Here is a 24,944-nt window from a genome sequence, read left to right on the forward strand (position 1 = left end):
GATACACCAAAAACTTTATTATTTTACCACGTCATTTTACAATATCACATATATCAAATGTTTTATTCTTCCCTTCTATACATTAAAATAATATTTACACCACATTAAAATAATATATTAAACTTCTTCAACAACAACAACTCCTCCACCACTGCCACAACAACGGCCACCAACAACCACTGCCACAACAACACCGACAGCCACCACCGGCACAAACCCACATCCACCAACGGCACCTTAAAAAAAAAAAAAAAAAAAAAAAAAAAAAAAAAAAAAAAAACCCACCACAACTACTCAATAATCACCACCACAATCACCAAATTGCCGCCACAACCATAGTACCACTGCCACAAGTAACCCACAACCCACCACATTCACAAACCTCAAAACTCATCCCAAATCAAACAAACCCACAACTCAGGCGGCGAGATCGGCTTCAGGTAGCTTCAGGCGAGATCAGTTTCAGCGGCTTGAGGTGGCTTTAGGCGAGATTAGCTTTAGGTGGCTTGAGGATGAGAAAGGAAGAGAATGAGAGTGAAGAGGAAGCTGTGGAGGACGACTATGGCTCCGGCGAGATTGGTAGTTGCGGCGAGATCGGCAAGAGAGAAGAACTCAAATGCAGAGAGAAAAGAACTCAGATGAGAGAAAAGAGAGACAGAAAGTCGGAGTGAATATATGAGAGAGAAAACCCGGTGAATAAACAAATAATAAAAAAATTTTGGCATTGATGTCTGTACAGTCTCATATTTGAGATGGTACTGTAGCAAGTTTCAAATTTTTGAAACATTTAGAACACCTCATGAGGCTTGAATAGTGGTGTTTGGTGTGTCAAATGTCAAATATTTGGCATTTGACACACTTGATGAGAATGCTCTTATTTACTTATACAGTACAGATACTTGTACAACACACTTTACTTTCTATATAAATGTACTCATGTACTTGTATATTTTATTACTTAAGAAATACAATACAATTCATTCAATATTTTTAACATAATATCAGTGTCACTGCTCTAATTTTTTTGTGTTTTGCAATCTTGTCATTGTGTGTATTTTTCCGCTGTCTGAACTTCTCTAATCAATAAACTTTTTTTTTTTATGCTCTCTCTTGACAGCTCCGCCACCATTAGAGGACTTCAAGGTTGAATTTTCGCCGCCAAGAGCTCGCTCTCCACTACAAAAACCACTACCATGGTTGGATCATCACTTTGGGCCTCCGACTCAAACATAAGACATGTCCTCCTATAGATCGTCAGATGCTTTACTTGAATACGTCGGAATCGTCCACATCGAACAAGCCACATGCTGAGTGAGATTCGGCGAGATCCAGCCACGCACGACATGCGCCCCCACGTGCAGGTTGAAATTCGGCGTGTTTCTACCACGCGTTACATGCGCCACAAGAGCCACGGGAGTCCTGATGACGTCATCCATGACGTCATCCACAAGACATCAATGACATCATCCACAAGACATATGTGACGTCATCCATGATGTCAGCATCGTTGACTTTGACTGGCTTTGATCATTGACTTTTTGTCAGGTTTAACTTTGTGCAGTCCAATGCTTACCCAGCTTTTTACATAGATTTCATCCATGACGTCAACGCTGTTGACTTTGACTAGCGTTGATCGTTGACTTTTTGCCATGTTTGACTTTGTGCAGTCCAGTGCTCCTTACCTAGTTTTTCACGTAGATTTCACCCATGGCGTCATTCATGAGACATCTATGACATCATCCATGACGTCAACTCCGTTGACTTTGTCTATTAACTTTGACTAGTGTTGATTGTTGACTTTTTGCCAAATTTGACTTTGTGCAGTCTAGTGCTCCTTACCCAGTTTTTCGCGTAGATTTCATTTTTGCAGTTCATTTTTGCTTATTTTGCTTCTAGATGAAGAATAAGGATAGGTCTTCTTTTTATTGCAACAATTGTTGCCAATAATCCAACAAACGTTTTTGCAATTTTTACAAATTGTAGACATCAAAATTTTATGATGTATTTCTAATCGTCTGATTGTTCATGACAAAATATTTATGACCAAATTAATCTCTAGTTGATGATATGGACGATCAGTGAATGAAATCAAGCCACGTGGGAACATCAGATGAAGAAAGCCATATGGTAATGTCAGAAGAAAAGATCTATATGGAAAGTTCTTATTAAATGAAAGACCATATTAAATTTATAATTAAACTCTCAATAAATGCTAAGAGAAAATTCCAAATTAAATACTATTGAGTTGCCTATAAATAAAGGCTTCTCATATAAGAAAGGGGACAGACACTTAGAGAGAAAACCCTACTAACACTTTGCCAAAATAGAGAGTCATCTCTAAGTTCATAAGAATTTCATTATTCATCAAGGCTTATTCCTACTTCTTCAAATCAAAGTGGGGATTCTCCTTTAATCCAGTTCGAGATTAAGCCAACGGCCCTTGCATCAAATTAAGCATGTTCAAATATTCATTCAACTTGGAGACATCAAAGCACGATTCAATATCAAGCTTCATAGCCCCTTCAGATTGTAAAGTTTCTTGGAGATCGAATCAAAGGAATTTATTGTACTCTTTCATTGTAAAGATTCATACAGAGAATTGTACTCACATATATACAAATCAATACAAATTGATTATTTGTTACACTATTTCGTGACCGCGTGATTTATCTTTTACGAAAATTGTGTGTACAAATTTCTGGACTCTCAGTGAGACCACTCTGCCTCTCATATCTTTCTCCATTCTAGAAATCTTCAAGTCTCCAATCCACCAAGTTCAATGGCCTCGAAGAAGTCTCAGGTTCCCAAGAATTCTACCAAAAGTGTTAAGGGATCAACAAGCAGCAGTACTTCCACAAGTCCCATGAATCGAAACAATGCTAAGGCAATAAGGCTCCTCACATCACAAGAATTTGAGGGAAAAGCTCCTGTGACCAAACTCATAAGTGCCCCAGCCCAGCCAAAGACTGTCATCTCCTTAAGCACTTTGAGGACAAGCATGCACACTTCCTCTGGGAAGGGAGATTCAGCATTCGTTCTAGAGGACTCAATGATAGAGAGCGAATATCACTATTCTGCATCAGATGCTAGGTTAAGTACTGCTTCACAGTCAGGTTCTTCCTAAGGATCCCCCTGAGAAGTCACTTCATCTATCTTCTCAGAGAATTCTTCTCGTACAATAGCCACGACGACCATGATGACGGAGACTGCCACCATTGACGAAAAGATTGCTGGAATGGGACATGCTATATCTAAACTTACCAAGATTGTGGAGGAGAAAGACCTTCAAATCGCCACACTTATGAACAAGCTTGAGGTTCAGAATCGAGGGGAGTCTAGCAAAGGCCATTCTCACACGCATTAGCATAAATCCCAAGGTGCTCATACATCTTCTCCAAAGAAGGTTGACGGTCCACAAGGGAGATCTACCTCAATTTCATATCTATCGGTTCAGCAGTTGTAGGACATGATGACGAACACCATTCGAGCTCAATATGGTGGGGCACCACAAAGCTCTTTGATGTATTCAAAACCATACACCAAGAGGATTGACATTTTACAGATGCCTACGTGTTACCAACCTTCTAAGTTTCAACAGTTCGACGAGAAAGGGAATCCAAAGCAACATATCGCTCATTTCATTGAGACTTGCAATAACGCCGGTATGGATAGGGACTTGCTCACGAAGCAATTCATGCGTACTCTTCAAGGAAACGCCTTCGATTGGTACATGGATCTTGAGCCCGAGTCCATTGATAGTTAGGAGCAAATGCAAAGGGAATTCTTAAACCGTTTCTACAGTACTCGACGTACTGTAAGCATGTTGGAATTAACCAACACGAAGCAATGGAAAGATGAACCGGTGGTAGACTACATCAATCGTTGGCGCTCGTTGAGCCTTAACTACAAAGATCACCTTTCCAAGTCTTCAGGAGTGGTGATGTGCATCCAAGGTATGCACTGGGGGTTGCTTTAAGGAATCAAACCTCACACCTTTGAAAAGCTTGCTACCCGAGCCCATGACATGGAGCTTAGCCTGTCTAGCCATGGAGAAAAGGGCTTACCTATTGACGAGCAGTGTAAAGAGAAGAAAGATACAAGGAGAAGGGATAAGTCTTCCAGACCCATGGTTAAGGAATCTATGGCCATTGCGATGGAGCCTATGAAGATCTCCAGTAAAGAGAATAAGAGAACGGAGAAAAGGGCTAGTCCAATGCAAGAGCGAGAGAAGCGTCGATTGACTTTGAAGGAGATGGAAGAAAAGACGTACCCGTTTCCAGATGCTGACGTTCAAGGCATGCTCAAGGGCTGATTAGAGAAGAATGTGATCAAGCTTCCAGAATGCAAGCATCTAGAGGAAATGGGATGTACCAACAACCTAAAATACTGCGTATATCATCGAGTTGTAAGCCACCCTGTGCAAAAATGTTTTGTTTTGAAAGACCTTATCCTAAGGCTTGCAAAGGAGGGTAAAATTCTGTTAGACCTAGATGAAACTGCTGAGGTGAATCATGCCACGTTCGTTGTTGGATCCCTAATTTCTATAAAGTCACCAACTCCAATGGAAGTGCGGTCCACCTTGTCATCAACATCAAGGACATATTACAAGCACATTCAATTCGGAACACTTGAGCCTATGCATATGTCATGCCTCAACCTTTAAGATAATGATAAATTTGGCGACGAATTGATGGGTGACGAAGAGGGTTGGACTTTTGTGACCTATAAGAGATTTCGAAAGCAACGTAACCCAAAACCCCATGATCTTTACAAGAAAAGGGAACTCCAAGCAAGTGATTCAAAAGTTGCTCTCAATGGGAAGGGAATAAATGGTCTAAAGAAACAAAGAAAAGGAGCTCGTTTGAATGAGTTATTGCAAAAGGAGGGCCCCCCGTCAGTCACGCTGCATGAGTTTTTCCCTAAAGGCTTTCTTATAGAGAGCCTAATGACAACCACTTACATGGTCTCTTACCACGATGCTGATGATCAAGAAGACCTTATAGAAAATGAGGAAAAAGTGAGCCTTGAAGAAACCAAAGTAACAAAGGAAGAGGAAAATGAAATCCATGCCTTGGAAGAAAGCGGTTGCTTTATGTGCTCACTACCGTGACAAGATGACGTTCACTAATGAGGACCTCCTATTGGTCTCCAAACCACACAATCGACCACTTTTTGTCTCAGGTTACACACGAAGGGAAAAAGTAAGCTGCATCCTCATAGACGATGGGTCTGCCATCAACATAATGCCCAAAGGAACAATGAGACACCTAGGCATACCCATAGAAGAGTTATCCAAAAGACGACTTGTCATCTAGGGCTTCAACCAAGATGGTCAAAGGGCAATTGGCATGATTCAGTTAGATGTGACTATTGACGAGTTGAAAGCAAGACCTCTTCCATGTGATCGATTCGAAGACTTCTTATAACCTGTTGTTAGGACAACCATGGATTCATGGGAATGGTGTTGTACCTTCTACATTACATCAATGCCTCAAGTATTGCTATGGCGAGCAAATAAAGGTGGTGATAGCAGATTGAAATTGGTTTAAACAGAACAAAGCCTCAAAATTGAGTTTTTATTATATATGTTTCACTGTTTGGCTGCCGAGAAAGTGTGAGGTAAAGAAGAGAAATAGACTATTTTGTTTCTTTTGTTCTATTTTGAATTGAGTTCATTGTTGTTTTGTATGTGATTTTGTTAGAATTGGAATTTTGAACTCAAATATTTCCATTCCCCAACTTTATATAGAAGTATTTGGAGAATAAGGAACAAATTAAATAGCCTTAGAGGGCAACCAAGGTCATTGCCGTGGCAGAGATCATTTGGACAACCAAGATCTATGCCTCCTGAAAGCATGCTCAAAAAATTACTCCTGCGTAGTTAGTTTACTTTGCACTTATGGTAGTGTGTATATATATTGAAAATTTTTAGTTTCCTTTGCACTTATGGTAGTGCTTATATATATTGCACATTTTTATATGAAATTGTTGCTGCTTTGTAAATGGTGTTGATTCAAAAATTGTGTATCACTTCCTATTTTGGTGAGCCTTTATGGAGTAAATTAAGATTTTTATTAAATGCAGATTAAGCTACTTGTGAACGTATCTTTAAGCGCCTTGACGCCAATGGCGATAGAAAAGTCTCATTCTAGTAGTTTGGATCCTCCCCAAGCATGTACAGACAGAATTATATAATTCCTTACATCACCCAAGTTAGCAACTAGTCTATATATACATACTCTATAAAACCGAAGCTTTTGACATTTTTTTTTTACTTCATTATATATTAACACGTAAGTTTTGCAAGCCTCACAAATTTACATCTCATTATAATTTATTTTATTTTTAATTTCTTTAATTAGATTGAATTTTGCCACATGATCTACATAACGAGACTAATAGGAGACTCACGCTCACTCAGAAAATACCACAGCCATTGCACCAAATCGATCTCAACAGCAAGCTATCTTCCTATGGTAAACTTTGCGCTAGGTTCAATTCACCAGGAGATTGATTCATTTAAATAAATCCATTAACATGGGGAGAGTGGTTGTTTTCATGATTCATCACCTTCTGTGATTAAAGATTTTTTTTTTCTTCCTTTTACCTTCAATTCAAATTTAATACATAGGACTCTCTTAAAAACCCAAAGACAGAAAAATCCAACACGGAAAGCTCTAAATTCTGAACTCAGAAGTTAGAACACCACAACTTCATAATCGTTTCCCCTGACTGTTGCAGATGTTAATGTTGTTATTTCTAGGCATGCAGATTTGCTTACTGAGTGTGGGTTTCTTATTGTTTCAGTAGCTACACATAAGCAAAAATCGATATTACTTTTGATCGTGACAATGACCATGTTACAGAATTGAAGATTATAAAGTATTTTGATACAATTCCAGTTATTACTTGAATTCCATGTGTGTGTCAAAGTCATGTCACTTTTTGCTACTTTAGAATTTGGGAATCATGCTTTTTTCAATTCCATGGGATAGGTTATTCAGCCAAAAAAAAAGTTCCATGGGATAGATGATGATGCTGATGTGGAGTCTTCGTTTTCTATACTGATGGAAACTAAAAAAGGTTTCCAACCGGTATTTTTCCAGCCTATACGACTTAAGAACTCGGGACATGAAAGTTGTAAATCTCTTTGAAGAAAAAACGCCTCATTCAATTTTGGCTTATTATTGGTTGATTTGTGTGTAGGTGAACTCTTATTTGTAGTTTTTTTTTTTTTTTTTTGTTTAGGATATATGTGATTCATGTTAGGAACATATGTCAATGTAGAATTAGCTAATCCTTTTGGGTAGATCTAGGATGTGTTTAATACTTTAAGGAATAAGGTTTCAAATTCAAGTGTTAAAGTCATGCAAGTTTGTCCAAGAATCAAGTGAAGAAGTGCTGGATTTTAAAATTTGACAGCTAGTATCTATCAAGGTTTAGAAAGCTGTTTCAACCCAATGCTCGACAAATAGGGTATCTATCGAGATTTAAGAGAATCAGTTTTTCAGATCTGATTTCACTCCAATCCATGTATAGATGTTTGGGCTTTCTTTTTTCATAACCCTAAACATAAATAAATATTGTTTTAAGAGCCGTCACATCTAATGCACCTCAATGCAAAAGTTTTTCACAAGCATATTGTGAATTGAAGACATATGCCCTAATTCATCTTTCTCTTCAAGAAGCTGCTGTTTTTGTACACCGCATGGTTTTGTAACCAAGGAGTTTCATGCTCTTCATCGTGTTGATGAACTGATGAACTTTGCAGCCAACATCCTTCTCAAGTTGGTGAGTAAGCTGCGTACAGGGAATCGTGCATCAAATTGGTTAGTCACGTACTGGGAGCCGTGTATTGAAATGAGAGATTGTCACTACAGAACAAGTCCGATTGGGTATTGGGTTAAGGGTTCAACTGTAGGTTGGTATAAGGTACTAGGATTCCTTTACTTGTAACCACTTGTTGTGATAATAATGAATTCTCGGGAATGGTGACCTTAAAATCACCCAGTAAGGTTTTTGCTGTATAGGTTTTCTCCATTTGAAAACAAATCACCCTTGTCAAATTTAATTTCCACTGCATTTAATTATTTGGTGATTTGTTTGTGCTACCACGCTTATTGCATGCTAATTGAATTAATTAATTAACTTGGCTAATTAATTGGTTAATTCATCACAAGGGGTCAATACATTCTTGGCCTATCATTTTTAAAAAAAAATTATAAACTTATTCACAGGTTTTTTTAGACATTTATATTGAGATATATTTGATTTTTAAGCATCATTATTTTGTGGACAAAGTGGTTTTCTGAAACGAATTGTAACAGTTATGGCCATGGATTATTCTTTGATAATCATATATTTTGATAAACTTAGGCTTTTAGACATTTATATTGAGATTTATTAGATTTTAGGTATAATTCTTTTATGGACTAATTGATTTTCTGAAACTAGCAGATTATTCTTTCAAGAGAAACCAGAAGGGTATATATAGTAGGGTTAGGAAGAGTATAGCAGTAGATCCAAATAAACAAATTTCTCTATAGTACTGAGTCACTCGTAGGTCACTTATGGGTTGACCCTACCTGTGAGTCACTTGCGAGTTACTCTGTTATATCTAAAATTTGAACTCTCGCGTGCATTCCACATGTCCACTTGTGGGTGCTTGGTCTTGTGAGTTGTCTTGCAGTGTCCAACTACTTTTCATGGATTTCTAATCCAGCCTAATTACAATAAAAGCCCACATAATACATAGAATTTATGCATGAATTTAAGACATTTAACATGGAATATAGCCAACATAATGTGGGAATTTTACTTAGGGAGTAATTCAAGAGAAACAAAAATAATACATCTATCAATTAATAATTATATCATGTGCATATGTAATAAAAACAAAAACTAAGATGTGAGAAATTACATACTAAATTATATTATTCAAGGATCTCACAAGCAATTAAGATGCTCTCCTCAGCTGGTCAGGATTAACAAGAGCTTTCTTTTCTCTTCTCACACCCCTTGCAAGTGTGGCCTTGACAATATTTATAATATTTAAAAAGGACATGACTAGGTATAAAATCCTTTCTATCGTAATAACAATTCATGTAACAGATATGTTACATCCATTAATAAATAACTTCATTAATTAGATTCATTAATGAAGAAGTTCATTAATGTGCCATTACTTTTTTAACTCCATACTAATGCATGGATTCATCTATCGTTCATATCCAAAATCACCATAATGACAACACCTCTTATAGGAGGCCAAGTTACTGGCAATGACATGATAGATTTGTTAAGGCTAATGCTCAACGTGTATGAATCTCATTATGGAAGGACTGCCAAGATTATTATGCATTAACTTTCGAAAGACTAGCCCTTATTGTCTTTCGTAGTCTGAGCAATTTTAACTTGCACCTCCTTTCCATCATGGTCTAATAATGTACCTATAAGAATAGGCTACATCATGATGGATATGGTCAAGTCAAGGACTATAATGAATTCATAATCTTAGTCTACTAAATCAAGTAGACATATTTCAATATACCAATATTTTATATCATAAAAATATTGCATAATTTCACTAGAAATTTTGAATAATTACTTATTGAGAATAGAGACATCATAAATATCATGTTGGGCCACATTATTTTAACACATAAAACAAGGAAAATCACAACTTAACAGTTTTATAAATCCAAAATAAAGCAAAATCAAGGATAAACTCTAAACAAGGTAAGATTACAAACATATATATATACTACATCAAACTCTGTTAAACAGTAAACCCAAGGTAAGCATGTCGAAAACCTCTGGCATGGGTGCTCTTACAATTGAAAGCTCATGGGAAACCTCCTGCATGGTTGGCCTAGATTTTGGATTGGTTGCCAAGCATGCAAATGCAAGCTTTGCTATTGATACCACTTTCAATGCGACTTGATTTTTAGGAGGTTTGAGGCGTTGGTCCAAAGTGTTCTTCAATAGTATATTGTGGGTAGTTGATGTTGCTGTTAATGATGATGAGAGAAACAAGATGAGGTCTCCTGGATGCTTTCCCATAATCACTTCCAATGCTAACACTCCAAAGCTATAAACATCACATTTCTCATTCACTTCCATTCTATATGCAAGCTCTGCAAAATAGAAGAATCTAGCTTATGTAACACTTGGTATGATACCATAGGAACCTTGAGTATATACTTGTAAATTGTTTTTTTGTTTTTTTGTTTTTTACCTTTTTGCTTGCAACTAACCCTAAACTATTGTAGTATTTTAATGTCTACCCTAACCTTCAAAAAATATTTCAATCTACACAACATCCAAATATTTCAATATCCCTCTCTTTCGGCTTTCTCTTTGGATCTAGGTTTAGAGAAAAAGATGTTGGTGGGTGCTAGGTTTGATTGGGTTTGCTGGGATTTGGGCTTTCTCTTTTGCTTTGATCGGTGATCGTTGGTGGGTTTGACTGGGTTTGATCGGATCTAGGTTTAGAGAAAGAGATGTTGGTGGGTGCTGGGTTCGACTAGGTTTGTTGGTTCAACTGGGTTCGTTGGTTGGGATTGCAGGGTTTGTTGTCGTTGGTCTGATCGGTGATCATTTTTTGACATTTGGGGTTTGCTGGAGATTTGGTTTTGGCATTTGTTGGGAATTTCACATTTTGAAATTTCTTTTTGTTTTTTAAGTTATTAGCTTGTTGTGGTATTCAAAATTTCTTTGATTATGGTTTGGTTGGGAGTGGATGAGTTGGATGCTTTGCTGGGTTTCTATTCTTTGGATAGTTTGGTTTGGGAGTGGTTTCGTATGGGTTTTCCTGTGTTTGCTCTTGTTCATGTTCTTTGATTTGGTGATGTTCATGTTTTTTTTTTTCCTGTAGGTTTGATGTTCATGTTCTTTTATTCTGGGTTTGATGTCATTGCTAGGTTTATTTCTTGGATTTAAGAAGAACATTGAAGAACAAGTATTTATGTTCTTACGAAAAAAAAATAATGAAAGTAAAAATGATAATAATAATAAAATTAGATTTAAAGTTGGTTTCAAAAAAAAAATGAGAAGGCTTTTTTATTAATTTAAATGCTAACATGGCATTTAAAATGCTAAATATAATTTTTTTTTTTATAGCCACGTCAGCATATAACATGCCAACAAAGCACTCCATTTGCCACCTCAAATTTTTCTGTTATTAGGTTGGCGGTAGGGACAAAAATAAAAACACTTTTCTGAAATCAGGGACTGACCTAGGAGCGAAATTTTAGGGACCAAATTGAAAATCAACCTAAAATGTAGGGACCAAAAGTGTATTTTCGCATTTTATTTAAACATTCTTTTTATTTGAAAATATATAAAATACTCATTTAAAGTGCTAAGGTCTCTTTTTTTTTTTTCTTTTAATATTCATTTTTTTTTGCCATACATAACTCATTAGGTGCATTTAAAGCACATATTTCTAAAATTATATAAGTAAATATTTTCTGTAAAAAATCCTTTTTCTTTTACAAAAATGACTTCTTTTGGCCAAAATACAATGTTAGTGTCTAAACTTTAGACTGTTTTAGTCCATTTAATTTAATTTGATTGTTTTTAGTTCCTTACAAACTTTAATATGATTGTTTTAGGGATAAAATTTAGCTACAAAATTGGTTGTAACCTAAATCTATAACTTTATTCAATATTTTTTATTGGAGATGAATTTTGACAAATCCACCATTAGATAACATATTCTTCTTATATTCTCCATACTTGCAAAATTTCTAGAGAATTAAAGATCAATAGTTATGTCATCAATAAATTGTTTAAATTGCAAGTTTTTGTAGTTTAAAATTATGCATAAAATATAAGCTTATAGATCATATAGTAAATAATATCCAATTGACACGAAATTTAACATATGTATTAAGAGCGTAAAAAATATGTAATTCAATAGTTAGATTTTCAAAATATGTAGTAATATTTATTTTATTGAGTAAGATTGTAGCTTAATGCTACAATCAATTTTATAGCTAAACTTTGTCCTTATTTTTGCCCCTAACAAACTTAAAAGTTATAATTTTTTTTTTTTTTTTTTGTCTCTAACAAATTTAAAGTGATTGTTTTTAGTTACTAATGTGTCTGGCGGAGTGATGACATGTAGGTTTTTAGTTTGCCATGTCATCTAAGCTATTAAAAGAGATTACTTTAAATTTCATGGTCTAATTTTTAGATCAACGATGTATTTGAGCCAAGTCCTTTTTTATTTTATTTTATATTCGGAGAGTTTAGGCATACGAATGTATAGATTCTCTTATCTATTCTCATTGAGTAATGCTATAGTTACAAATTATTTTAAAATATTTTTACAAAATGTTGATGTGGCTAACTTCTTATTAGTTTTCATCTAAACTCACCATTAAATTCACTTTTTTATTTACCAATAATCACTCACCACATCAACAGTTTGTAAAAATTTTTGTAAAATAATTTGTATCCTAACCTTATTCATTTTCATTTGAACAATATATGCTATAATCTTTAAGAGATTGGAACATGTTTTACGTTGTCATCCATAAACAAAAGAAGCGTTTTCATTTAGTTGTAATTATTATATTTTTCAAATATTACGTTGTATAAGTTAAGGCATATAAAAGTGACATTTATTATTTAATTTATCTAAAATTATTGATTTCTATACATTTTATGTTGTCCAAAAAAACCTTAAGTTAAAATGTTTAAAGAATATTAATTATGATTAATATAATTAAAAAAAATTATACATGACTAATGAGAAAAAAAAATTGTTTGTCATGAATTATATTGAACCAACTGGATGAAACCTTTTTATATATGAAAAAATTATATATATATATATATATATATGTTTAAAGAATATTAATTGTGATTAATATAATATAAATAAAAATTATACATAACTAATGAGAAAAAAATTGTTTGTCTTGAATTATATTGTACGGAATGGATGAAACCTTTATAATAATCAGGGACAGAGCCACTTTTGGACCCGGGGGGCAATGGCCCTCCCACCAACACCCCCAACCCCCCCCCCCCCCCCGCCTCCCAATTTTTTTTTATATTTTAATTATTAGTATTGTAGGAACACGATTCTCAAACGGCCCAACAATGACGTTGGGCTCGCGCGTGATGGATCCCCCACAATAAAATTTGTAGAGAGTGGGCTTGAAAGGCTAGCGTTGGGTCACGGGGCGTTAGTATAGGCCGGACCTTAGATAAACCTAGACTAGAAAAGGCTTTAGTCCGGATATCCAACCCCAATAACTTTATAAATTGAGGGATTGGACTCCTCGGATCATGTCCGAGGAGCACTAGTGTTTTTCTCCGGTTGCCCGTCGATGGGTTTTCCATGGTGGAGCGCATATATTATCCGGGCATTCCCATTCCTGAAGTTTTTTCCAGGAAGTGAGATGGGGATCCCCTTTTTTGTTACCTTACGTTTTCTTTTATACTACCCTACGTTCGTTATCCTTCGTCCACGTGTAGGGTCGACTTTTTCCAGGACAGATATTTGTCCCGTCAGTCTAATCCCGAAATGGTTGGGAGTAGTTGATAAAGCTAAAGGACATGACCCTGTTAGGTGTAAAGTTCTGTCTGGGAAAGGTAGTAAGGGCGGCCTTTCCCAGATATTTCAGATTTTCTTTCAAGATTATCCTTATGCCGCTTCTGCCCTTTTTTCTTGGTGGAGCTTTGGGCCAGCCGAGGGCTGCATCGTCCTCGGCCGCTTTTCTGGGCCCATTTGTACTTTGCGCTAATGAGCTGGGACTACCACCTTCTTCGGCTTTGGACCTTAAAGCTTCCCGCGAACAAGTGGGCCTGGCCCATATATTGTTGGGCCCCACAATAGCCCCTCAAAACCCTGCTGTCCGACCCCTTGGTAGGAGAGGGGGGTTTTGGTAATTCCGAGCCTTTATTACGGCTCATTTAATTCGACCCTTCCCTGGCGTGGGCTACTCTCCGAATGCCCAGGAAACGCTCCGATCTACGAGATATCCTTTTTGATTTAGCCTTTATACGTTCTGCCCGTTTGGCTACCCGAAGTAGGTTTTTAATGTTTTCCCTTCACGAGACCTCTCAAATTCAATGGTTACTGATAGCGTGGGGGAGCGGAACAGGCGCATTCTTACTGGCAGATTTCCTTGAAGATCTGAACACATTTAATGCCATCCTCTTCGTCCCTTATATAAAGAGGGTGGACATGAGTTGTTTCTTTCATATGTGAATCCCTTAATCCCCCAGAAAACTGAAGTCCTTAGATTCCTCCCAGAATTCACATTTACCCTCTGATTATACATCGACTCGTAATACGTTCGACACAGTCCTAGGTGATGAAGAAACTTTCTCCCTCCCAAAAACACCTTGTTCTGACCAGGATCGAGATGGCTCGGTCGGGGCAAGGATGGCAGAGACTCAAGATTTATCCCGCCTACCTTTCAGCCAAAATCCGAAGCAGGAACTCGTCACGTCGCACCTTCGACGTGACTGAGCCGAGGACACCCAGCATCATCACCACCCGCTTTCTTATGAGCATATCTAATGTGGCACCGGTGTGCTAAGAGTCAGGACTGGGGCAGGGACTAAATGCCCCTGCTTCTTTCTCTCTTCGTTCACTGGCGCCATCCTTTACTTTTCTTTCTTCTTCTTTCCACCACCAGATCCATCCTGGTGCTTTTCCTTTTCCCTCTTTTGCTCCTTTTTCTTTCTTTTCATTTCTTCCCTCTTCTTCTCCTCCTTCTTTTACTCATGTCCTCCATCTTCCTCATTCATCTCCTCCATCTTCTGCTCATGTCCTCCATCTTCTTCTTCCTTTGCGCTCCTTCATCTTTTTCTAAAGTAGGTTCTTCTCCTGATATGAGCAGTACTGAGGCAGAGATTTTAGAGAGACTTTGAAGGCGAGTTTAAAGGACACCTGACGGTTTATTTATCTGTATTACGGATGTTATTACTGCTTCGGCAGTTCATTTTTTGTATAGGCTTGCTTAAACCCTTCCTTGTACGTTGTAATAATTTTTTATATTAATAAAAGTTACTGTTATTCTATTTCGCATGTTCTGTTTATATGCTTTAATAAACTTGCAAGCTCTGCTCGGCACAGTAGTATAGCATTTGAACCAATGACAACTAAGGCCAAAATACTCGTTAATAAAAAGACGCCATAATAACTTTAACAAAATTATTATTCGACATAACAATCCGACCAGTGAGGAACGAGACTTACCTTAAAATTAGTCGAGATGGGAACTAAGGGTTCGATAAGGTGTAAGAAGTAGTTATCCGAGAACATATCATCCGTAAAACGAACAGTTTCCGTAGGCTATTGAATAGGGGGTCATTTTGCCATCTTAACATACTGGCCTTAACATTTCACAATATTTGAGCCGAGAAACTTCTCCATCCGAGTAGTTGGTTTCCCAAGAGTCCTGAGTCCGAGGACTTCGCATAGCTTGGGTTTTGTTTAGGGCTTATACTTTTTCTTTTAGGTGCTGGGTTTCCCCATAGGCTTGAGTCCGAGGACCATGCAAGTCCTAGTTTCTGTCCAAGACTTATAAGATATCCTTTTTTTTTTATGTTCCTGGTTTCCCTCTAGGCTTGAGTCCGAGGACCATGCAAGTCCTAGGTTCTGTCCAAGACTTATAAGATATCCTTTTTTTTTTATGTTCCTGTTTTCCCTCTAGGCTTGAGTCCGAGGACCATGCAAGTCCTAGGTTCTGTCCAAGACTTATAAGATATCCCTTTTTTTTTTATGTTCCTGGTTTCCCTCTAGGCTTGAGTCCGAGGACCATGCAAGTCCTAGGTTCTGTCCAAGACTTATAAGATATCCTTTTTTTTATGTTCCTGGTTTCCCTCTAGGCTTGAGTCCGAGGACCATGCAAGTCCTAGGTTCTGTCCAAGACTTATAAGATATCTTTTTTGTACTTGGTTTCCCCATAGGCTTGGGTCCGAGGACCATGCAAGTCCTAGGTTCTGTCCAAGACCTATAAGATATCTTTTTTGTACTTGGTTTCCCCATAGGCTTGGGTCCGAGGACGATGCAAGTCTTAGGTTCTGTCCAAGACTCTTTGAGTTCAGATTCTCCCTTTCATCAGGCATTTCCCAAGGCGCCGAGCAGGGGTTGTCCTCGGCAACGGCCATTTCTCGGCGTGGGCCACAGCACCTGGGCCTTCACGCAAAGCGGGCCTGGGCCGCGAATTCAATTTCCCCACGAATTAAGAGATATTTCTGCATCCTCTGGCCACGCAGTACTCTCTGACGTCCCAATGATCGAGGTGCGCCTTTACGAGGCTTCTTTAATCTTGTGGTTGCAGTTGGCGTTGGAAGTTGAGCCAGAACCATTTTGTCTGTAGCGTTCCTTGGGACGCTGCGTGAGTTGACTGCCACCACCTTGTCTTTTCAAATAAATAGGAGGGAGAGAGAGTTGCTTTATATACGCACCAGTCCTTCAGTTTTCTCCCATATCATAAATCCCATATCTGGTGTTATCCTCCCTTAGCACAGCATGTTTAAGGCGAGGGTTGGGAAGAAAGAACCCTCTCCGCCGCAGAAGTACCGTGTCCTCATGAGACTCCAAATGGTAAGGTATGGGCACAGGAAGCATAAGTTCAGGAGAATACTCCATTTCGACCGAGGGGGAAGGGTGTCTCTCCCTCTTTTAGTCAAAATCCGAAGCAGGTTCTGTTCATGCCAGAATTTTGGTATGTCAGAAGAAAGATTTTCCGCCATCAGCGCCTCTGCTTTGCAGCAGGCGAATATTTAGAGAAAGCCCCTCGACTTCCAACTCCCTGCACCTTTCCTTCAGCGGTGTCAGGCTCAAGTTGGGTCTCTTTTGCTGTTTGAGTTGTGGGCGCGTGAAAGCATTGAGGAAGAACAAGGTCTTGGAGCTGTAGCCAACCTCTCCTCTGATCTACTTCCTCAGCTTTATTTTATTCTCTTGTATCTTCCTTTCTTTTTGGTTATGTAGTGAGCTTTGACACAAATTGATTCCAGCTTTTCATTGTATACTGTACTATTTCTTTGTCTTAGTGAAAATGGAAATTTCTTTACTTGTTTTGGATACTGTTCCTTTGACAACATTACTTAGTGAATGGGTGTGCCCTATGTGTGTGTTTCTTCAGGAATATTTAGAGCAAAGTAGCTTGAAACATAATCTAACTAACTCCAATTTATCAATACTACCGGGCATTATATCGATAATTCATAATAAATCAAACTTAGGAAACTAATCGGGATAACAGTTGAATATTCTGTGATACGCGCGTGAACACCGTCCAAGGCTGATAATCTCTAAATAATCCATCCGAGCAGTCGACTGGGAAGCAGGGAACTCCGATTGTGCTTCTGTGTACTTGGTTTCCCCATAGGCTTGGGTCCGAGGACCATGCAAGGCCTTGGTTCTGTCCAAAACTTGTAAGAGTTCTTTTTTGTACTTGGTTTCCCCATAGGCTTGGGTCCGAGGACCATGCAAGGCCTTGGTTCTGTCCAAAACTTGTAAGAGTTCTTTTTTGTACTTGGTATCCCCATAGGCTTGGGTCCGAGGACCATGCAAGGCCCTGGTTCTGTCCAAAACTTGTAAGAGTTCTTTTTTGTACTTGGTTTCCCCATAGGCTTGGGTCCGAGGACCATGCAAGGCCCTGGTTCTGTCCAAAACTTGTAAGAGTTCTTTTTTGTACTTGGTTTCCCCATAGGCTTGGGTCCGAGGACCATGCAAGGCCTTGGTTCTGTCCAAAACTTGTAAGAGTTCTTTTTTGTACTTGGTTTCCCCATAGGCTTGGGTCCGAGGACCATGCAAGGCCCTGGTTCTGTCCAAAACTTGTAAGAGTTCTTTTTTGTACTTGGTTTCCCCATAGGCTTGGGTCCGAGGACCATGCAAGGCCCTGGTTCTGTCCAAAACTTGTAAGAGTTCTTTTTTGTACTTGGTTTCCCCATAGGCTTGGGTCCGAGGACCATGCAAGGCCTTGGTTCTGTCCAAAACTTGTAAGAGTTCTTTTTTGTACTTGGTTTCCCCATAGGCTTGGGTCCGAGGACCATGCAAGGCCTTGGTTCTGTCCAAAACTTGTAAGAGTTCTTTTTTGTACTTGGTTTCCCCATAGGCTTGGGTCCGAGGACCATGCAAGGCCCTGGTTCTGTCCAAAACTTGTAAGATTTCTTTTTTGTACTTGGTTTCCCCATAGGCTTGGGTCCGAGGACCATGCAAGGCCTTGGTTCTGTCCAAAACTTGTAAGAGTTCTTTTTTAAGTGGTTTTTTTCTCTATACTTATTTATTTTTCGAAGGTTAGCCCCTAGGACAGGGAGGGGAGAGTTGGCTTGGGGCAGGAAGCCCCTAGAGCCTACCGCGCCTTTAGCAGTGCAAGGCGTAGCCCCTAGCAGAAGCTTATGGCGGAGCAACAGCTGCGCGTCGCCGGAGATGGGAAAAACTCGTGAATCTCTGCTTGCTAGAGAGCTGACTCATGCGCCACCCGTGCCAACGCGCAAGCCTTCCCACAGACGGCGCCAATTGTAGGGACACGATTCTCAAATGGCCCAACAATGACGTTGGGCTCGCGCGTGATGGATCCCCCACAATAAAATTTGTAGAGAGTGGGCTTGAAAGGCTAGCGTTGGGTCACGGGGCGTTAGTATAGGCCGGACCTTAGATAAACCTAGACTAGAAAAGGCTTTAGTCCGGATATCCAACCCCAATAACTTTATAAATTGAGGGATTGGACTCCTCGGATCATGTCCGAGGAGCACTAGTGTTTTTCTCCGGTTGCCCGTCGATGGGTTTTCCATGGTGGAGCGCATATATTATCCGGGCATTCCCATTCCTGGAGTTTTTTCCAGGAAATGAGATGGGGATCCCCTTTTTTGTTACCTTACGTTTTCTTTTATACTACCCTACGTTCGTTATCCTTCGTCCACGTGTAGGGTCGACTTTTTCCAGGACAGATATTTGTCCCGTCAGTCTAATCCCGAAATGGTTGGGAGTAGTTGATAAAGCTAAAGGACATGACCCTGTTAGGTGTAAAGTTCTGTCTGGGAAAGGTAGTAAGGGCGGCCTTTCCCAGATATTTCAGATTTTCTTTCAAGATTATCCTTATGCCGCTTCTGCCCTTTTTTCTTGGTGGAGCTTTGGGCCAGCCGAGGGCTGCATCGTCCTCGGCCGCTTTTCTGGGCCCATTTGTACTTTGCGCTAATGAGCTGGGACTACCACCTTCTTCGGCTTTGGACCTTAAAGCTTCCCGCGAACAAGTGGGCCTGACCCATATATTGTTGGGCCCTACAAGTATGTATATATATATATGTATGTATTAATTTTAGCAATTTTGTTCTATAAAATTACATTTTGCCCCCTTAACGATATCTTTAATTATTTTGATTATAATGCTACAGACACAAACTTTTCTAGAATATTTATACAATCTATTGAGATAACAAATTCTTATTGGTTCGCATCTGGGTCCACTAATTAATCATTTTTTTACATAACAATAACCATTGCCCACATTATCAATTTATAAAAACATTTGTAGCTCTAGCATTTTCAGTCTTTTAAAGGCTATAAAAGATATTTATAGATCTAAAATCTAAAACAAAATATACCAGAAAAATTAGCCCATCAGCGGCAAAGTTGTCCCCCTAATTTCAAATTCGAGCTCCGTTCCTAATAATATATATATATATATATATATATATATATATATATATATATATAAATATATATATTGTGTGTGACAATTTAACTTGTCCCTTCTGATTTATTTTTTTTATTTTTTTGAGAATGCCCTTCTGAAAATTTTTGAGACTTCACTATTGTTTCAGTGAATTACTAATTTCATAGTATAGTTTGATATATCATTTCATATCGAAAATGTTGTAAGGTATTCATAAATTGATCACTAAGCTACTAACTACGATATAATCGAAACATTCTTTAAAAAAAAAAAAAAAAAAAAAAGCTAGAATCGAAATATTGAAATATTTAGAGTGAACCATTATCCTAATATCTTCCCTCACGTACGTTGATCAACCCAAATATATATATATATATATATATATATATATATTTATATTTATATAGTACTTCAACCACCAAACGAATGAAACCTATAAAATGTGCAAGGTATATGCCATCTTATTTTTTTAATTTAATTTATTTTTTATACAAGATAGAAATTTTACTTTAATTTAATCTAAGTATATATATGTGTGAAGCTCTCTTTGGAGATTTGAATCCCGACCCTTACCCTCTACACTCCACATGCACTTAATATTTGTAGTGACCATCGCGCTAAGGGTCATGGTGGTTACATCATCTTAATTAAGTTCCAACAGTTCAGTTGCTACCTTAGAAATTATACCAATGTGATCACGAATAAGCCATCCGTATTAAACATAACCTAATCAAAATCCAAAGAATGTTATTTAATTCCCACAAGTGTCACCTATTTGCTAGCCTTGGTCACATGCCCTAAAACTGCCAAAAAATTTATATCAATGTCATTTCATTATCCTATATATATATATAGGATAATGAAATGGCTACGGCGTAGATTATAGTGAAATTAAAAATAAATAAATAAATAAAGCCTATGTTACTACAATGCATTATGATTGGCACTACATTAAATGAACTAGAGAAAAGTATTTCAAAGAGGAATAAGCATGCCGATAGGAAAAAGTATATATTACCTGGAGCCGTGTAACCAAATGTTCCAGCAAATGAAGTCCAATTGGACGAGTCAGGCTTCAAAAGCCTAGCTGTGCCAAAATCCGAGATGTGAGCAACATATTCTGAATCCAACAAGATGTTCTTGCTAGATATGTCTCGATGAACTATGGGAAGTGAGCAATCGTGATGCATATAGGATAAAGCATCAGCCACTCCTTTGACAATATTTACCCTTTTGGCCCATTCAAAATTAATTGCCTCTTCTTTATTGCTTAGTAACTCTTTTAGGCTTCCCCCTTCTAAGAACTCGTAAACCAAGAATGAGTGTCGTGGATGCGAGCAAAAGCCATAAAGCTTTACCAGATTGCGATGCTTGATTTCTAGCAGAGTACGAATCTCATTTTCGAAAGCCTTTGCATTGGCAATCCCGTTATCCTGTATTGAATGAAGTTTTTTCACAGCAACAACTTGACCTGGCTGCAGCTCAGCTTTATAAACACTTCCACACCCTCCCACTCCGACACAATGTTTGGAGTCAAATTCCTCTGTTGCTTCAATGATTCTTTCATACACCATTTTCCCATCATAGCTCCAGATTGCAAACATATTATCATTTTGTGCTTCTCTTGGATTGTTGAGCTTGTTCCTCAACCTCAAGCACTTGAGAAAAGCATAGAAAATCCCAACTACAATCAATGAGAGAACCACTGAGCCTAAGATAGGAACAATAAAGAAAATCACAACTTTATTTCGCCTTTTCCCACCAAGATTCTTGCTTCGGGTAATGGAAGACAGGCATGCCTTCAAGCTAGAGGCATTACCACACAAATCTTTATTATTTCTTAATGCTCCAAATGAGGCCTCATTGAAGGCTTTATTGTTGGGTAGAGGACCTTCCAAGCAATTGTATGATATATCAACATTGGTCAAACTTGACATTTTACCAAAAGTTGCTGGAATGGAACCAGATAGCTCATTATGGGAGAGATTCAATTTTTCTAAGCTTCGCAATTCTCCAAGTTGTGGTGGTATTTTTCCGATCAACAAATTCTCACTTAGATCAAGCATTTGAATAAACTGCATGTTGCCAATCTCAGTGGGAACACTCCCCCTAATTTTATTTTTGCTTAAGTTCAAGTTCAATAATTTTATGCACCCTTGTATTTGTTCAGGAATTGATCCTGTTAAATTGTTGGCTGAGAGAACAAGAAATTGCAGATCAGATAGCATTCCAATTTCCAATGGAATACTACCTGAAAGTTGATTATCACCCAGATTAAGGAGATACAATGACGTCAACTTTCCTAGTTCCTTTGGAATCTGCCCAACTAGATGATTGAAGGAGAAATCAAGTAACCGTAGCTTGGTGGATCTTCCAAGGTCAAGAGGTATTACACCAGAAATTTTGTTATTGGAGATCTTTAAGTTTTGTAGACTTTGGCACTTCTCCCACTTTTGAGAAAGCTCTCCATAGAAATTGTTATAACTCAAATCGATATAAATCAAATTTGGGTAAATGCCAAGGTCTTCTGATAAATTTCCTGTTAATTGGTTTCCCTCAAGCCTCACTCGTACTAAGCTGGTGCAATTTCTCAAACTTTTTGGAACGGAACCTATGAAATGATTGTCAAATGCTGTGAATAATTGAAGTGATCCACCATTACAAACATTTCGTGGAAGGTAGCCTGACAACATGTTTTCCTCCAATCCCAAATGAGTCAAATATGTAAGATTATTAAATTCAAAAGGGATGGAGCCATTAAGTTCATTTATGAACAACATTAGACGGGTAAGAAGTTTGAGCTTTCCTATTTCTAATGGGATATTGCCCGATAATTGATTCATAAAAAGTTCCAAAATTGTGAGATCCTTCATGTTCCCCATAGAGGATGTGATAGATCCCCAAAGATTGTTTTCGGAAAGGGATAATATAGATAGGTTGGTCAGGTTTCCTATAGAAGTAGGGATTGGGCCAGAAAGATTGTTACTAAACAGAGCCAAGTCAAGAAGAGATCCCAACTTTCCAATTTCTTGAGGTATGGGTCCAGAAAGTTTGTTATTGTTGAGGAAGAAAAAACTCAGGTTGCCTAAGTTTCCTATAGAAGTAGGAATTAAACCGGAGAGATTGTTTTTAGCAAGATTAAGATAAGCAAGAGATCCCAACATCCCAATTTCATGACAAATGGATCCAGAAAGTTGGTTTGCACTGAGCTCTAAATGGGTTAAGCTGCCCAAGTTTCCAATAGATGCAGGTGTCGAGCCTATGAGGGTGTTATTGCGGAAAGAGAGCATCCTAAGAGATGTTAGATTTCCAAGTTGATGAGGAATGGACCCAGAAAGATTGTTGTCATAAATAAATAGAATGATTAAGTTGCTCAAGTTTCCAATTGACACAGGGATTGAACCCGTGAGACCGTTACTAGACAAAATTAGCTTATTGAGCAAATGTAGCTTTCCAAGTTGATAAGGAATGGATCCAGTGATGTTATTATCATGTAGATTTAATATGTGAAGGCTTGTTAGTTGGCATAATTCGGATGAAATTCTTCCTGAGAGATGATTGCCAGATAAATCAAGGTAGATTAGCTTAGAAAGGTTGCCCAAGTGTGAAGGAATGGTATCGTAGGGTAAGTTGTAGCTGAGATTAAGACTTACGAGACTGTGTAAGGATGAGAAGCTCAAAGTGTGGAGTGTACCTTTTAAAGCAGAATCTGGGAGGTTGATATGAGAGATGCTGCTAAAGTTGTTGCAAGCAATTCCAACCCAATGGCAAGTGATGTTTCCAACCCATGAAGACAAACGAAACTGGCTTTGGTTGTCAAGGCTCGCTTTCCATTCCAGAAGAGCCTCTGCTTCTCTCCCCATCCTTGTCGCCATATTGGGAGGTGAAGTTGCAAAGGAAGAAGAAATAGCAAATTGGGAAGAAGAAGCCAACACAAGAATGATAATGATAGTGGTGAGCAAGACTCGAATTAGAACACTAATGCAATTGGGAAGCGGTTTCTCTACTAAGGACATCATGACTTATAAGTTGGGGGGATGTAAAATGTTGCTAAAGACCATAAACGAATTGGGTGATCAGAGAATGAATGGCTTTATGGTTATGTAGTTGATGAAGCCTGTATTAAAGCTTGACCTAAGTCGATTAAGGCCTAAATTTGTGGAGCATATATAGCCAGGTCTGCCAAGTTATCTTAATAATATATCGAGTCTTTCTTAAGTCAATTAAGCTTGCATGGAAAAAGTAGCCAAAAAAAGACAATTATCTGGTTGTTGTTAACAACCATGTGAGAGTCTAAATCATAGTCCACCAATCAGTATTTCAAATGATACAATTCATCACTTTATTAAAAAGTCCTCTAGTATGCAGTATGTGAGGTCATGTCCTACGTTACAACCAACTTTTTCCAAAAAAAAGAAAAGAAAAAAAGGCCTATGCTACAGCCAAACACACCTGCACAACTTAAGTGTATCATTACTGTGTCTGTGGTTATAATCATCCACATTTTTCTTTTTCTTTTCCTTTTTCCTTTATAGAGGCACTCCTATCAAGGGTATCAAATGTCAAATATTTGACATTTGTCACCCCCAAACTCTAAAAAATCACTTTTATCGAGCATTGTAAATGCCATAATTTTTGGCATTAATAAACAGTGTAATCTCAAATTTGAGACCATACTGTTCACCAATGGTAAAAGTTATATTATTTTTTTATTCCGTGGGGCTTTTTTTTTTTTCTCTCTCTCTCTCTCTCTCTCTCTCTCTCCTTTTCTTGTCTTTCTTCCGTCTCTCATTCTTGCTCTGAGAGCCTCCAACCACTTCTTTGCTCTCTCTCTCCCTCTCCCTCTACTTGACGTTCTGCTTCCCTCTTTGACAAAACCCAGGCCGGATCATCAAGGCAAGCCAATCTCTATCGCAGTGGTTTTTATTTTTTATTTTTTTTTATTTTAGTTTGTGATTTGATGGTAGATTCGGCAGTGGTTGTGTGGGTTATGGATTTGGCCGGCGTGGGCATTAGCGTTGAGGGTAGATTGGCGTGGTTGTGTGGGTTTTTTTTTCCCTCTCTTCTCACCGATTCTCTCTCCTTCTTCTCACCGATGGATCGTGGTGGTGGTGGATCGTGGATCATGGCTGAGATTTGCTCCGATTGATGGATGTTGTTGGTCTGATTTGGTAGATTGTGGCTGAGATTTGGTTTGATTTCTTCTCTGGAATCTTTGGTGGTAGCTGAGATTTGGTCCGATTTTGGGTTTTGAGGTGTTGTCTTCGAATCTCTGGGGGTGGATGCTATTTT

The 24,944-nt window shown here is 38.2% G+C and overlaps 1 protein-coding gene and 1 pseudogene across 2 annotated transcripts; both read right to left on the minus strand.

Annotated features, from left to right (window-relative positions):
- The window catches only part of LOC126694701 (MDIS1-interacting receptor like kinase 2-like), an 83,869-nt pseudogene that overhangs the window by 43,492 nt on the left and 15,433 nt on the right, over positions 1-24,944 (minus strand).
- LOC126712309 (MDIS1-interacting receptor like kinase 2-like) lies at positions 9,628-23,806 on the minus strand. 2 transcript variants are annotated; one of them, XM_050411597.1, is made up of 3 exons: positions 23,347-23,806; positions 20,671-21,336; positions 9,628-10,136 (listed from the first exon to the last, which is right to left on the minus strand). In XM_050411597.1, the coding sequence occupies exons 1-3, from the start codon at positions 23,669-23,671 to the stop codon at positions 9,769-9,771; spliced, it is 1,359 nt and encodes a 452-aa protein (XP_050267554.1). In that variant the 5' UTR covers positions 23,672-23,806; the 3' UTR covers positions 9,628-9,768. The 2 variants fall into 2 exon arrangements, with proteins under 2 accessions (XP_050267554.1, XP_050267553.1); XM_050411596.1 differs by lacking the exon at positions 23,347-23,806 and having other exon boundaries at positions 20,671-23,313.

Source organism: Quercus robur, chromosome 2 (genome assembly GCF_932294415.1).
Source record: "Quercus robur chromosome 2, dhQueRobu3.1, whole genome shotgun sequence".
NCBI classification, from domain to species: domain Eukaryota; kingdom Viridiplantae; phylum Streptophyta; class Magnoliopsida; order Fagales; family Fagaceae; genus Quercus; species Quercus robur.

Coding starts and splice junctions, on each gene's coding strand:
- LOC126712309 (XM_050411596.1), bottom strand. CDS start 22,942: ATGCTCTCTTTCCGCAATAACACCCTCATAGGCTCGACACCTGCATCT. Junction 10,137..20,670: donor ATTTGGTTACACGGCTCCAG/GTAATATATACT, acceptor TCTATTTTGCAG/AGCTTGCATATAGAATGGAA.